The sequence below is a fragment of the Acomys minous genome, assembly GCF_964271855.1.
Source record: "Acomys minous genome assembly, chromosome: 8".
Classification (NCBI taxonomy): domain Eukaryota; kingdom Metazoa; phylum Chordata; class Mammalia; order Rodentia; family Muridae; genus Acomys; species Acomys minous.
Genome location: NC_140489.1, coordinates 106,007,195 through 106,022,487, shown reverse-complemented (window position 1 = coordinate 106,022,487; position 15,293 = coordinate 106,007,195). Strand labels below are relative to the sequence as shown.

At 48.4% G+C, this 15,293-nt stretch overlaps 1 protein-coding gene across 4 annotated transcripts in view; it reads left to right on the top strand.

Moving 5' to 3' along the window:
- Positions 1-15,293, top strand: part of GALNT14 (polypeptide N-acetylgalactosaminyltransferase 14) — a 241,282-nt gene that overhangs the window by 200,674 nt on the left and 25,315 nt on the right. For all 4 annotated transcript variants that reach the window (XM_084792926.1, XM_084792928.1, XM_084792927.1 and 1 more), the window contains exons 7-9: positions 7,742-7,829; positions 8,609-8,693; positions 11,163-11,266. In XM_084792926.1, coding sequence (XP_084649052.1) covers positions 7,742-7,829; positions 8,609-8,693; positions 11,163-11,266 — 277 coding nt within the window. The remainder of the gene's footprint in view (positions 1-7,741; positions 7,830-8,608; positions 8,694-11,162; positions 11,267-15,293) is intronic.

Here is a 15,293-nt window from a genome sequence, read left to right as displayed (position 1 = left end):
CTACCTTCTCTGCATTTGGGAGAATTTCTCTGTCTTTCAACCCTTAGCGTTGTTCAAAAGGATCTTTTGTTTCCCACACATAAATCAGTCAGAAGGATTCAAACAGGGAAATCCTTCTGTGAGCCGATCATTCAATTGAGGGGTTTCCCTTAGCACTGGAGGTCCTTCCAGAAACCTTCCTACCCTCCGTATTCTTCTCTTAGCAACCGAGACTCCCCAGGCATCTGTGCTGACACAGATGGGCTGTCCTGGTCCTGTCATTGCTATTGACAGTGTCCTATCTGTGTCTGTGTCTGTGTGGGGGTATTGTATGTGTACATGGTGTGCACAGACACAGGTGCACTTGGAGCCCCATGCCAGCATCTCATGCCTAATCCCGTTTTGCCTTTCTACCTTACTTTTCTTTTGGAGACAAGAGCTCTTCCTGAACCTGAAGTTCTTCACTTTGCCCAGGCTGACTGGGGAATGTGCTGAGCTTCAGGAATCTCCCTGTCCGCACACTACCACCACAAGCACACAACACAACACCGCTATTGGAGTTACGGGCAAGTGCTGCCTTGCCTAGCTCATGTGGATTCTAGGACTCTGGACTCAAGGCATCACCATGCTAACCCAGCGGGTACTTTCCTGACCAGCCCATCTCCCCAGCTGCAGCCACTGTCCCTCCCTGACCTCCCTGTCCCTGGACACCTTATTTACTTTCTGATCCTCGAGACTTCTCCAGCGGCTCCCTATTTGCATGCCCAGCCAGGATCGCTACAAGCATCCATCGCCTACTTTGTCTTCCATCTCCTCTTCTGAGTTTGGTTTTGGGAACTGGTCCCCTCTCTCTCACCACCCTGACTTCTATAGATAGGCTCTTGGTGCTGGAAACCATCCTTCGAAGCCTGGCACGGTGGGGTAGTGGCATGGTTGGATTTAGAAAAGTAGACTCATTGCCTACCCCTAAGCTGATTGGCTGGTATTGATGGCACCTATCTGAGGAAGAGTCTCAAACAGGCCGTGAGAAAGGAATTAGTTTGTTTATAGTAAATCTGACATGGTTCCTATATATCCGTGCTGCACTGGTTTGGAAAGAACTAACATACTAGGTGACCATGTGTAGAAGTGCTATGGCAGAGGTTCGCAACCTGTGGGTCGCGACCCCTCTGGGGGCGTCTAATGACTCCTTCACAGGGATCACCCAAGACCATCAGACAACACAGATATGTTCATTATGGTTCATAACAGTAGCAAAATTACAGTTATGAGGTAGCAAGGAAAATAATTTTATGGTTGGGGGGGTCACCACAGCATGAGGAACTGAGAACCACTGTGCTTTGAAAAGTGATGATAAGAAATTTCTTTGTATCTGGGTGAAGTGGTGCACACATGTAATCCCAGCACTCAGGAGGCAGAGACAGGCGGATCTCTCAAGGCTAGCCTCGTCTACAAAGTGAGTCTTAGACACCCGGGACTACAAAAGAAACCCTGTCTTGAAAAAACAAAAAGGAAGAGGAGGAGGAGGAAAGGAAGGCAGGAAGGAGGGAAGAAAGGAAGGAAAGAAGGAAGGAAGGAAGGAAGGAAGGAAGGAAGCAAGGAAGGAAGGAAGGAAGGAAAGCTTTGCATACCTCTCAGATGCTGAACAATTCCTCTGCCCCATCCTAGAAAGGTCTTTGTGCCTGTGCCTGTGCTCAGGAGCCCAGGGCTAGTGTAATCATCCTTTCTAGTCTGCGTCTGGAGCCAAGAAGAAACTAGAGTACGGAAACAGGGCTTGAAAGCCGAGGCTGAAGAACCACAAGGAAGGTAAGGAGTGTAGGACTCAGACCCTAGCTGGGGAGAGAAGTTGGGATCAGAGGCAAAGTTCCCCACTTCAGCCAAGGTCATGCCAAAGAGAAGTAGACTTGGAACCAGGAGTGTGGTGTTACGGAAACCCCACGGCCCAGGAATGGAAGGGGGAAAGAAGATGCCTGGATCCCTTGTTTTCCATCGCAAAAGTGTCCCACCAGTTCTGCAGACATTTTGGAAAATATGGAACATTAGAAATGAAAACTAACCAACCAAATTTCCATCGTGCAAAGACATCCGCAGCCTCATTTCTTCCCACTTAGGATCATTTTCTCTTCAAAGAGCAGTTTTAGTATAGTTGCAATCATCCTGTATTTACCCAACTTTATATTCTGCTGGGTGTTTTTACTCTTACCCATAAGCACTTTCATGTGATCCCTAAGGTGATTTAACCCTAGTAAGAATACCAGATGCATTGTGGGTGTGCCTGCACATACATGTGAAAGGCATGTATCAAAACTGACCATTTTAACCGTCTCACACTGCAGTTTGTAGATTGTACAGCCTTCAGTACAATTATAAACCATTCTCACCACTGGAGAGGAAAACTTCGCACCGCTCAACACTGCTGCTGCTCCTTCCTTCCTCTCCCGGTTCCCCCCCCCCCCATGTGCCCTTGCTTTGTCCCTGGGGACTTGCCTATTCTGTACCTTGCATAAAATCAGGATCACAGGAGATGGCCTTTTGAGCCTGACTTATCGTACCCAACATATATTTGAGCTGCACACACACTGCAGCATGTCAATATTCTTTCCATGACCAAATAATTGCTCCATGGTATGTGTTCATTGGTACCTGTGGGTGCCAATAATTTCGCTGCTTTAACTGTTTATGTACAGGTTTTTGTTGATGTACCTGTTTTCAGCTCTTATGAAATGTAGACTAAGGCCTGAGGTTGCTGGAATTAGATGTTTCTTGTGTAGAAGTCCCCAAGATGATTATCCTTGGAGAACATGTTTTCTTTTTTGTTTTGTTTTTGTTCTTTGACAGTTTAATACATTTATATACTGAGTTTGGGGCATCTCCCTTTGCCATCTTTCATCTCTTTCTCTCTCCCTCTCTTTCCATCCCCCCCCCCCCCAGGATCTCACTGTGTAGCCCTGGCTACCCTGGATCTCCCTGCATAGATCAGGCTGGCCTTGAGATCTGCCTCCTGAATGCCAAAATTAAAGATGTGCACCGACACACTTGGCATTTCTTTGTCCTTTTTGCTCACTGCATTTAATTAAGGTTGTTTGTATGAGTATGGATGGGGAATTATCTACTGGATATATGCAACTTATCAGTGGCTATACTACTGGAGAAAATGAATTTCAGCCCCTCCTTTCATACTCACTAGCTGCCCATAGACTAACAGTGGGAGGTGGGACCTCAGGAGCCTCTCCTCCATGCTTGATGGAAGTAGTGATGTGCCCAACCTTGTGTGGGTCTGAGCAGAGTGGGAGGCTGCTTGCTTATCTTTCCCTATGTTTCTTTCACACACACACACACACGCACGCACGCACGCACGCACGCACGCATGCACGCACACACACACACACGCATGCATGCACGCACACACATACACACACACACACACTTTCTTATCATCAGTTTTCATAGCACCAATCTTGAGGCTCAGTGATGGGTAGAGTGTTAGCCTACTGCCCCAGTCTGCCCAGCAACCTATGACATCATTATCTGTCTGCCACTAGGTGTGCCCCTCCTCAAGACTATAAAAAGGGCAAACCCACCTCCCCGCCCCTCTCTGGGGTACTCTTCCTCATATAGTAAACTTCTCCATATCATATCTGTTGCCTGGCATCTCACAGTTCATATTTAAGAGAGAGTCCACTTCCACTCACAAGATCAAATCACACACACTACTGAGAGCCAGCAGAGGCTTCTGTTGTGTGGCCCCCAAAGGGTATATCCTGAGTTCAGCCTTAATGAATCTGGATCCCTTTCTACCCCTATGGCTCTGAGGCCATCTTGAAAAACTCCCTGATGGATGAGCTCATTTTTCTATCTGCAGCCAGCCTTACCTACAGGCCAGCACAGTCTTCCTTGCTTTCTCAAATGGGAGTTTGACTTCCTGTAGCCGAACAGTCTTTTGGGAGTCATTTGGCCCCATGATGGAGCTTAGCTTCTTGGTCCCCATCACCTTCTGCGCTCAACCTTTCACAGTGAACGGATTAGTGAGACAGGCCCCAGGATCATCCTAGAGAGTCCCCTGTGGGCTGCTGAGATTACCCTGGAAGCCTTGCCAGAGGGATGGGCAATGTGTCTGCATTCCAGCTGCGTGCACATTTCTGGGTTTCTTTGCACGTGCCTTGCCTCTACATAGAATGTGATTTTGATCTTGTGAGTGGAAATGGAAATTTTTAAGCTGTGATTGGAGCTTGGAATTTTTAAAAATAGAGCAAAATGAGAAAGGGCCTGGGTCTGGGCTATCCTGGGCCATCCTCAGCTGAAGTGTCCCCTGTGGCACCTCCCTAATTTCCTTTCTCTCCCCTCTAATTACTTGATACTGGAAACATTCATCAAGTTGGTTTCTGGTGTGTGTCTATGTGTGTGTGTGTGTGTGTGTGTGTGTGTGTGTGTGTGTCTGCGTGTGTGTGTCTGCGTGTGTGTGTCTATGTGTGTGTGTGTGTGTGTCTGTGTGTGTGTGTGTGTGTGTGTGTGTGAGAGAGAGAGAGAGAGAGAGAGAGAGAGAGAGAGAGAGAGAGAGAGAGAGAGAGAGAGAAATGGGCAATAGGAAATAGTCCAGGATCAACCCAAGATTTCACCAGCTGCTTGCTTATGCTCAAGCCGGGGCCTAACTTTCAGGATCTGCCCTTTGGGGGCACCAAACAGGAGCCTCTGCTGACTCTGAGTGTTGCACTGAGATGCTCCCCATCACCGAGCTTCCAGCTTGAGAAGCTATTCTGCTAAGCCATAAGTGACCCACCTGGCCCCTGCCATCACTTACACGATACCTTTTGAGGGAGTGCTAGCCTCCCTCTTTTAGCCAGTGCCACTGAATACCTGCTGCCTGCCCGGCTCTGGGCTAGGCCTGAAGGACACACCAGAGAGCAGATACCAATCCTCTCATGTAGTGAGCTCGTGTTCTGGTTTTGGTGACGCACACCCCCACCACCACTACCACCACAGTCTCTTCTTCACAGCCCAGATACCACAGTTGAAATGAGACTGAAGTCCCAACACACAAACTTTCAGGGGGTAGGAGAGCTCTCTGGGAGCCTGTCACAGCTGTGCGGCGGTGCCCATGTGGAGGCTGGGGGTAGGCTCCACACTTGGCTTTCAATTTTGACTTGTGTAAAGTTCCAGCATGAGTGACTAGCTGTCCCATCCTAGAAGGGTTCTATGGACAATGTTTACTTGTCATAGAAGAAACATATGGCAACCCAGAATGGGGAAAGGGAGTTGCCTTTCCTGGTACCCAGAGCTTTTTAACTGGGAGCCTCAGCTATATATATGAGCCTGACCTTCATGGTCACCACATGGTTGCAGAGGTCAAGTGGTACTACCTGGACAAACCCCTCACCATACACCACACTGTTAGCACACACTGTCCAGTATGCATGACCCAAGACCCCCACATAAATGATGACTGTCTTCTAGGCAGGATGTTCCAAGGGCTTAGAGGTTATCCATAGCAGCCGGGCACAGCCTAGGCGTGCCTTTACTGGACAAGGGTCACAGAAGGGATCAGTGCAGCTGCAGAGATCCCCGAGCACTGCAAAAACAGACCGAATAATGACTTTGCGAGACTTAGAGACTATGCCTCTGAAATATTAATTTTATTTTTTTAAAGTAATATGAGTGTCTTCAGGGGTATGTGTGTATGCTCAGATACACATCAGGGGCTGAAAGGTAGCCCCCAAAGACACCCTGGCACCCAGGCAGGTGCAGTGCGACAGGTAAAGTGTTCCCGATGTCCCTGTGGTAGAAGCGATGCCTTGGCAATGAGCATTCCTTTCCACCTGGGCAGATTAGTTTTGGGAGGCACCTTGTTACTGTCAGAGTGAGTTGGATGTGGGAGGCTCAGGGCCAAATCAAGGCTGTGAACTTAGAATCAAGTGCTCAGTGATTCTGGGGCTTAAAATAAGAAGACAACCTCATTTGGGGGAAGAGATGGAACCTGGAAATTAACCCAGCTTCAAGGAGTTCCTCCCTGAGCCCAAGGGTGGTGGGGCTGCATAGCCTGCTTCCTCCAGAGGGGCGAGCCTCTCCAGGCCACGCGGCTCTCAGTGTGAGACCCAAGAGTCTTTGTGCTCAGCTCGTTTATACCATTGTTGGGGCTGATATCCCTGTTGTACATTCACCTGCTATGGACAAGCTTGACAGGTTTGGTAGCGCCCAGGAACTGAGGACTTGGGTTCGGTTAATTTGAAAATATCCCTTCCCTTAGAGGATTCTTCAGATATCAGTTTATCTTTCTCTGTAGTTGTGCGTCTACATGTAGGCATGCGCACAGCACATCAGATCTTCTGGAGCTGGAGTTGTAGGTGGTTGAGCCTTCTCCTGGTGTGGGTACTGGGAACTGAACCCAAGTCCTTTTGGAAGGAGCAAGAAGCACTATTAACCACTGAGCCACCTCCCTAGCTCTCTCACCAGATACTTTGATAGGGTACCCCGGGAAAGCAGTAAGTGATGAAATTGAAAAGCAAGGTGCATGCTTTTTTTTTTTAAAGTTGACACACTACTTCTACATAGTCACAGGGTACAGGGAATGGGGAATATTGTGCAGCGTCCCCATATATGTATACAACAAGTAATGATCAAATCAGGATAATTAGCATTTCTGTCATCTTAAACATTGATCATTTCTTTGTGTTGGGAGCATCCAAAATCTTCTAACCTTTTGAAGTATATAATAAATTATTAAAAGTCTTGTCCCCTCTACTGTGCTGGAGAACTGTAGGATGTGTGCCTCTTCACTGAATTTCGGTGCCTGTTATCAATTCTCTCTGTGGCCTCCCTCACCCACTCCCCTTCCTGGCCTCTGGCAATGTCTGTTCTGCTCAAACACCTCATGTTCTCACTCATATGTGGAAGCAGGCTTGGATGGCCTTAGGTGTGAACCTTATGTTAGATGGGATTAAAGTATTGGACAATTGCATAGCATGGCCAGATTTGCACAGCAGAGCAAGCCTAGGCAGCCATATACAGGAGAAAAGGGACCAGAGATTGGGCGCGGGGGGGGGGGGGGAAGGGGGGAGGGTGGTGCTTAGAGATCCATCTCAGCTCTCTATGCAAGAGTCAGTGTGGATTCAGAAGAGTCCTTTTAGCGCAGTGGTTCTCAACCCGTGGGCGTTGCAGATCAAATATTTATATTACGATTCATAACAGTAACAAAATTATAGTTTTGAAGTGGTGACAAAAATAACTTTATGGTTGGGGGTCACCACAACATGAGGAACTATATTAAAGGGTTCATAGCATTAGCAAGATTGAGAACCACTACTTTAGAGTCAGAACCAGAACCTGCTCTGGTTGAATGGACAGGGTTAATCTTAATTCAGCGCTAGGGGAAGAGGATATGGGATGGTCTGTTAATAGAAATCAGAACTTGAAGGAAGGAATGTGTGTGTTGGTAGAATATGGCAAAGCCACTGTTAAAAGAGCTGAGTGGATGTGTGTATCGAAGTAGACAGTGCTTACTGGGCTGATAGGTAGGTGGGAATTCAGCACTGGAAATATAGAAAGGTATCTGCCTGCAGGAAACTGGTATTCATTAGCTTGTCTAGGAAACATGGGTCTTGGTGAAAAAATTTGGGAACTCAGGTTCTCTTTGGGGCATGCCTGGCTTTGGCTTCTTATGACTACAGACTAGAGTCACTAGTTGTTTACACCCTCACGCCCTTCAAGTTCCCTGACTCCCACTCAGCAGGTCCTCACTGCAAACTGAATGCAGGCTTTTGTTTTACAGGACTACACCAGAGTGGTGTGCCCTGTGATTGACATCATCCACCTGGACACCTTCAACTACATCGAGTCCGCCTCGGAGCTCAGAGGGGGTGAGCGCGCTAATGCTCCTACCTCTCTCTCCTCTTTTTCTTTCTCAGTCTTTCTCCTCCGAGTCTTCTCCTCCCTCCTTTTCCTCCTCTTCTTCCTTCACTTTATCTCAGAGTGGACAAAATGAAGGAAGACCTCCGGGTGAATTGTCTGACATGTCTGGGTCCTTTATCTTGTAATAAAATTTAGCTCTGCTTGGTCCTTTCTCTTGGGACAGTGAAATGCTGAAAATACGAACCAGAAATCCCATCCCCTCAGCACTCTAGCTTTAATCTGGGTTCCCTCTAGACATGAGGAATGTAGAAACAAGGAGTCCTGGTCTATGTTGGTCTGCCATCTTGGCATTGGCATCACCCTCTGCCAGAGATCTTCCCTTCTCTGCTCTCTGCTGAGAGCCCAGTTCACTTCCACCCAATACTGACTGGTAGGTGATTTGGATGGTTTGTACCAAGACTCCAGGTTTTTCTCCTTCCTAATACTCAGACCTATGATTTTTTTGTCTCAAAATTGACCATTCTGTCACCTTTATGCCATGAGCCTGGGCTTTTACCCTTTGCCCTTTATTCTTTGACTACCTAGTAGGGAGCTTCAGAGTGGCTCCATAGGATAGAGTGGGAGAAGGGAACGTCAAAGAAACTTTCCTGGGCCTGCTGTTGGACAGACCAGAAGGAACTTGTCTTCCCAGGGAGCAGTTTCCCCCAGAACTGGGAAAGAAGTAGGAGGAAATGCCTCTGGGTATTCTTGGAGAAACCAGATCAAATGAGTCAATGCTATGTTTTAGGGTTTGACTGGAGCCTCCACTTCCAGTGGGAGCAGCTGTCCCCGGAACAGAAGGCTTTGCGCCTCGACCCTACTGAGCCCATCCGGTGAGTAGAGAAGGCTGCTACATCAGGGGGTGGGCAGGCTCAGCCCCACTTGATCCTGCTGCCCCAGGGTTCAGAAAGAACCATACTGAGTGTTTGAAAGAGTGGAAAAAGTACGAACAAAATCCTGGGCCGGAGAATCTATACTTTTGCCCTTATTCTAGAAGGTTTCTATCTTCCTAGAGATTTCTGGGTAAAGGAATAGGACCTTTAGAGCCCTGTGCTGGCCAGTGGTAACCGACACTCTGCACATGCACACAAGCCATGATGGCTTCTGTGCCTCCTGAAAGCTAACATCTGGGCCTCCAGTAAGGGGAGAGATGCCGCCTAGGCCCCCCGGGCCTAAGGTCTAGGTTATCAGGATTCACCTCAGAGAGGGTGGCCACATACTGTAAACTAGAATGAAGGCATGGCCACTGCTGTGTTTTAACATAGCTCACCTATTCTGTGTGAACACGGTGGCTTGAACTGAGCTAACCGGCCATGTTGTGATGGCCCTGGCTAAACGGCCGTGTTGTGATGGCCCTGGCTAACTGGCCATGTTGTGATGGCCCTGGCACACATTCTCTATTTTATAGTTTCCATTGTCACCGGGACTAGCGAGCTGTCTTTCTGGAGTTCACAGTTATTGGAGGCAGGAAGAGGAGGCAGGGAGATCGGGCATAGAATAGAGCATCGTTCCTATGCTGTGCAGGAGCCTGTGGGTTCAGCGTTGAGATAGGGTGTTACACTTGATGTTATACTTTAGACTGGTTAGCAAGCTCATCCAAGGTCTCTTGGGAACCTCCAGACTCAAACAGTTCAGTCTCAGAGAGCAGCAGGGCAATCTTGAGTGCTTGAATAACTGCAGACAAGGCCAGTAGACTGGAATTTCTCCATCCGGGAACCTATGAAGGCCCAAGATTATTCAAGGGCGCCTGTGTCTCTGGTACCTCTGTCATTGTAGATGTTTGATCATTTCATTGAATTGCCTTATGTTGAACTGAAGACCAGAGGGGTACCAAACAGCTCAGTGATGGTGGACTAGACAGGTGGGTAGAGACTCAGAGCCCAACTCTGAAGTGAGACTGTGTCTCATACACCCACTGACCCCTCTTCCCTTCTGCAACCTTTAGAATCTGGACTGAATCTGAGAGGGAATGTAGAACCAGGTGACACTCAGGATATTGCCCTCTCTCTCTCTGAAGGATAAGGACCTGCCTCCCACCAGGCTAAGCACTGTACTCTTCCATGACAGGTTTTTGGTGAGGAGAGAGTATAGGCTGTGTGGGTACTTTGGAGGAGAGGGTCAAGGCATGAGCAATGGTGGCACAGCAGCTACCTGGCTTCTCCCGTCCGGCCCAAGAGTAAGTCTTGAGACAGGTTTTCTTCTTAAGTGTGTTGCTTCTCAGGGAGGACGAGGATCCAGGATTAGACCAGCATCTCATGAGCAGCAGGTTGTCATAGCAAAGGCCTTCTGATCTGCTCTCCAGGTTTACCATGGAGACAAAACTCCCTTTGCTCCCTGGGCACAGTGAAGCAGGAGCCAAGACCCCGAGTGTTCACAACCCCAGCCATGAATTTTACTGACACACATCCTGATGCTCTGGTCTACTTGCCCCTTGCATGCTCTCTTCTCTTTCTGAGCAGCTTCTCTAGCATCTCTCTGAGCAAACAAGAGCCACAGTAGGTTAAAGGAGGTCCTCTCCCACACAAAGAAAAGAGAGGGTGGGCATATTAGTGTGGCTACAGCAACAAGTACCCGAGCTGCTTAAGTGGCAGAAGCATGGGCCATGGTTTGGAGGCAGATGAGGTGTCCACAGAGTTGCTTTCCTCTGACAGCTGTCCAGGCCTCTTTGCCCCTTACACATTACTAGCTTCTCTCTACTCTCTCGCACCCCCTTCTTTGTATATATTCACATCTGCATGCCAATTTCCCTCTTTTGAGGAACCTCGGTCACATTGGATCCAGGCCCACCCTAATTACCCTCCTTTAACTTGATCCCCTCTCTATAGACCCTGTTTCCAAATAAGATCACATGCTGGGACACTGGGAGTTAGGATTTCACTAACACTTTTATTTGTGGTGGGGGCAGGAATTCAAGATACAGCCAAAAGATAAAGCTTCAAATCAAAGAAGTGTGCCCAGGTCAGAACATAGCCGCACTGCTCACAGCCCTTACTCTGCCTGGCCAGTGGCCTGCCAGCTCCGCTGCAGGCGCCTCACTGGGCAGAACCAGAGGAGGAGGGGGCAAGTGGAAGCCCCTTTGAGGACTGTTAATAAGTAAACTTTCCTGTCTGCCAGGTCAGGGAGTTTATAAGCAGAGGGCAAAACTCTATAGCAGATCCTTGTCTATATATATATTGTCTCTCCTGAAGAGGCGCAGACAGTGGGAGAAAATTGCCTTGAGTTCAGGACTCGCAGAAGCAAAGAGTTTGAGGTGTGTCCTCATAAAAATGATCCCCTATCTAATTTTCGTTCCTAACACACAGGACTCCAATCATAGCTGGAGGGCTCTTCGTGATTGACAAAGCCTGGTTTGATTACCTGGGTAAATATGACATCGACATGGACATCTGGGGCGGGGAAAACTTTGGTAAGTCTCTGTTTCATATGTCATGACCTGTATTGTCCGGTAACCTGAGCACTCTGCTCTTAGCCACTGCATCAACTGAACGGTTACCAGGATATGGCAAGGAAGTCTGGGAAATCTGAGTCATTCCTTTTGGGAAAAGATTGGCCAGGGTCCCAGAATGGCGACTGTAGGAAGGTGGTCCTTGCTGTGGTTCGCATGTGGCCTGTCTTCTGGTGTTAGGGTGTCCACAACTCTGAGGGCTGGGAAGGTAACCCAGGCCTGAGGTGGGACCGTGTCCCAAGGGTATCCTGAGGCACAGGAGCCCAGGAACCTCACGGCTCTGGGAAGAGGCAAGAAACTGGCCCTTAGAGTCATTGCAGGAGATTTTCTCCCTGGGAAACATGGATAAGCAAAGACCGGGGAAGCATGCCCGAGCAGGCTCTTGCTGGAGAAAGTAAGATGTGAAATCCGAGAGAACCAAGAAGGATGCCAAGGCCATGGGGCCAGGCACAGGCTTAAGCTAGAGACAGTGGGCCAGGCAATCTGGAGTTGAAGAAAACTGAGGCGGGAAAGAATATAGCACAGGAGTGAGAGAGCAAGCCCTCCTCATCGCAGTACCGGCTTAGTCAGCACAAAAGCCATGGGGTAATTTCCCCTCAACTTTGAGTGAGAGAAGCAAGGAGGGAGAGCGGCTGGCTCCTGCACATAGGTGGCCTGCCCTGGCCCACAGTGGTGGCCAAAATTTGCAGCTACAGGAAAGACATCTCAGACAAGAAGTCCATTTCACCCATCTGATTACACTAAGTTACCCTCTTTCCCTCCATGGTAAAGCATAGCTTTGATGTAACAACCTTCCTTCTTGGGGGTACCCAAGCTTGAGGTAAGTGAGGGTGGTATCCCATGGGCATGTGCGTTTCTATCCAGGAAGTGAGACCTGAAAGGAACTAAATAGCAAGCTGTACCAGAGCTAGCATGTGGCCTTCTTTCTCCCTGAATACCTCCACCCCCGGGATGCCATGTGCCTGCTGTGCCACAGTGACTGCTGGTTGATCAAGCCAGTCAGAGAAGTGTAAAGGAGGGGGCATCCTTGTGTGCTGGGGGGCGTCTCCTCTGTGGGTGCTGGGCGGGTGTTGTAGTGTGGATGGGCTTTGGGAGCAGTACACAGGCCAGAAAAGTGATCCATGGACTCATCCTGGCATTGAACTGCCTGGTATCACCCCTGCCATTGCTGTCTCCAGTCCCTGCCCTCAGGGTATTTTATGGCTCTCTTCCTCAGCCACAAGGAGTTGCTTCCCAGAAATTTATAGCTTTGGCCTACCCCATAGCATCTGTTCTCCCAACCTGGGCAGTACTGGGGAGAAATCTATCAGGAAAGTGGCCTCTTGCCAAGTGGAGGTCAGACTGGATGCACAGGAAACAAAACTATAATCTCCAGTCCCCAGCCAAGAGTGACTACTCATTCGGGGAGTCAGTCCTTAATGGTCCTGTGGAATGTAACCGAAATTGTGGATGTGCTGGTGTAGGGTACAAGGCTAAGTCTGCCTGTACCAGCCTGGGTGAAGCTGGGTATCCCAGCACTCCTTACTTAGTGGGAAGTCTCAGCCCTCCTCCCCAGCAGCAAATAGGTGCTCCCTTCAACCCTTTTGATTCCGGTGGTCCAGTCTCTGGCCCAAAGCCACTCACAAAGATTCAGAAACTGCTCGGCTGCCTAGAACATTCTGGCTTGAAATTTTTGGTGCGGTCCCTCTAAGTTACAGCTCGGCTCCTTTCAGTTTGCCTGCTGGAGTTCTTCTGGTCTTCTTGAACCGCACAAGGCGAGGATGATCCCTCTTGGGTGCGGCAGTCACATTTAGATGCAGGCAGCATTGTCACTTGCAGGGTGGCTCATTCTGGTTCAACTTACCGGCACCCTTCCTTTAGAGAGTGATGTTAACACACAGCTGCTCAAATCAAGATGCAATCTCACCGAGCCAGGCTGCTGAGTCCCTTTGGCATTCCCGAGGGCTGATTTGAATAGAGAAGTTGGGAAACAGTCCCTAGGAGGTGTGGGAGCGCCATTTTATAATCCATCGCAAAAAATTTTTGAGACCACAGAGAAGCACTGCAGACAGTCACCGCAGCAACCACTTTGTTTCCCTGTGCCCCAATGTTCTATGGTACCGTAGCCAACTAATAACACTTTGAAAGTCTTTTCTGGATTATTTTTCTGTTTTTCTTTTCTTTTCTTTTCTTTTCTTTCTTTCTTTCTTTCTTTCCTTATCTTTGTATGCCAGAAAATAAAGTACTTTTCCGAGAGTGGATACATCACATGATTATGTACACAGATTAACATTTGCAAGGGGCAGAGGACCAGGCCACAAACTGTGAAGAGGTGGGAACTCTAACATGGGTCCATGTGATTGATGATGAGATATCTGGTTGGAGGGTGTGAGCAATGCTTTGGCTACAGAAGAAGATGAAAGAAGGTGCCTGTCAGAGTAAAGGAATCCTGTCTTTAGGGTATATCCCAACACACACACACACACACACACACACACACACACACACACACACCAAGTTACCAAGCCCCAAAGATCTGCTTCTGTCTCCCTCACACCTGTTCCTTCTCCATCCTGGCCACGCTTTACCAAGCGGCTCTCCAACGCTCAGCTGAGAGGCAGGCCTCCTAGGTCTGCATCCACAGTGGCTCCCTCCTGCCCCCTCCCATAGCTTTGTCTATCTTTCCAGGCTCACTGGGCTGCTTCCCTGACTTCCAACCTTGGACTTTCAGACTGTTCAGGCCCTCTGCAAGCATGGAGCCTCCTTATTCACCTTCTGTGAACCTCTGCAGATGGCAGCTCTGAGAGACCTCTCTATAGCTGGGGTGCACTCTTTGCCTTCCCTTTGACTACCACCCTTCCTCCATCCACCCACTCCACCGTCCCGTTTTCTCTGCTCAGAGTTCTTCCTACTGTGCTGACCATCTAAGTATGTGGCTGTGCGGTTATCTGTGCCTGCCTCCCTGCTGGCTCCCTGAAGGCAAGAGCAGAGAGTTTATCTCGTTTCTGGTTCTCAAGGCCCAGAATAGTTGAAACCGCTCACAAAATGCGTGTGTGAAAAGTGACAGACGGAACAGGAGAGGATTTCTGGGTGGGAAGGCAACCCAGACACAGATGTCTCTGAGTTCCAAGACTGCCCTGTGCCCAAATTCAAGGATGCTCAAGTCTCTTATATTAAATGGTATAGACTGCACAGAGCCTATGTGCAGGAGCTTGTATTCCTTAAATCACTTCTCCATTACTCATGGTACACAATAGAACATAAATACTATATAATCAGCTGTTAAATGACATGGTTTAGGAGAAGATAGTGAGGAAATAGCTGTATGTGTATGCTCAAGACAGATCCAATTATTTTCTATTTTCAATAAAATACTAGTCCGTTGTTGGTTGAATCTAGGATGAGGATGAAGGGCAGGCAATACAATACCCAAGGCACCATTTGAAATAGTTTACATTAAATCCAGTGGAGGCATGGTTGAGGGGTCTCTTTGATTACTGTAAACAATAGCAGCAGGCTGACATGTCTGTCCTTTCTAAAGAATAGAATGTCTGTGTGTTCCAGCTATGTTTGCCTATGTAACGTTGACTTCAGTTCACGGCTCCAAGATTAAGAACGCTGTTTGGCCAGGGTGACTAACACTGAGCCTGATCCTACCCTCACCCTGGCCCATATCCGCTGTAGCAGCAGCTGCAGATGGGTTGGCTGCAGGGCCTTGTAAAAGCCATGCAATGTCTTGGTTAACCTCCCCACCTGCTGACCCTGGCACTTCATTCCCACCAAGTGTTTCTAAAACGAGCTGAGCACTTTTGATAATTATATCCACAGTTTAGGACATGAGCAGGCTTTAGGGAAATGTGGCTTTTAGATTTTTTTTTTCAGAGGTTGATTTGCATTAAAATTGGATACTTAAACTCCAATTTACATAACACAGGATACATGTAATATATCTACTTACTCTGAGCCTGAGCCACATCTCACTTTTAGCTTTTGGTCTCTAGAGGAAAAA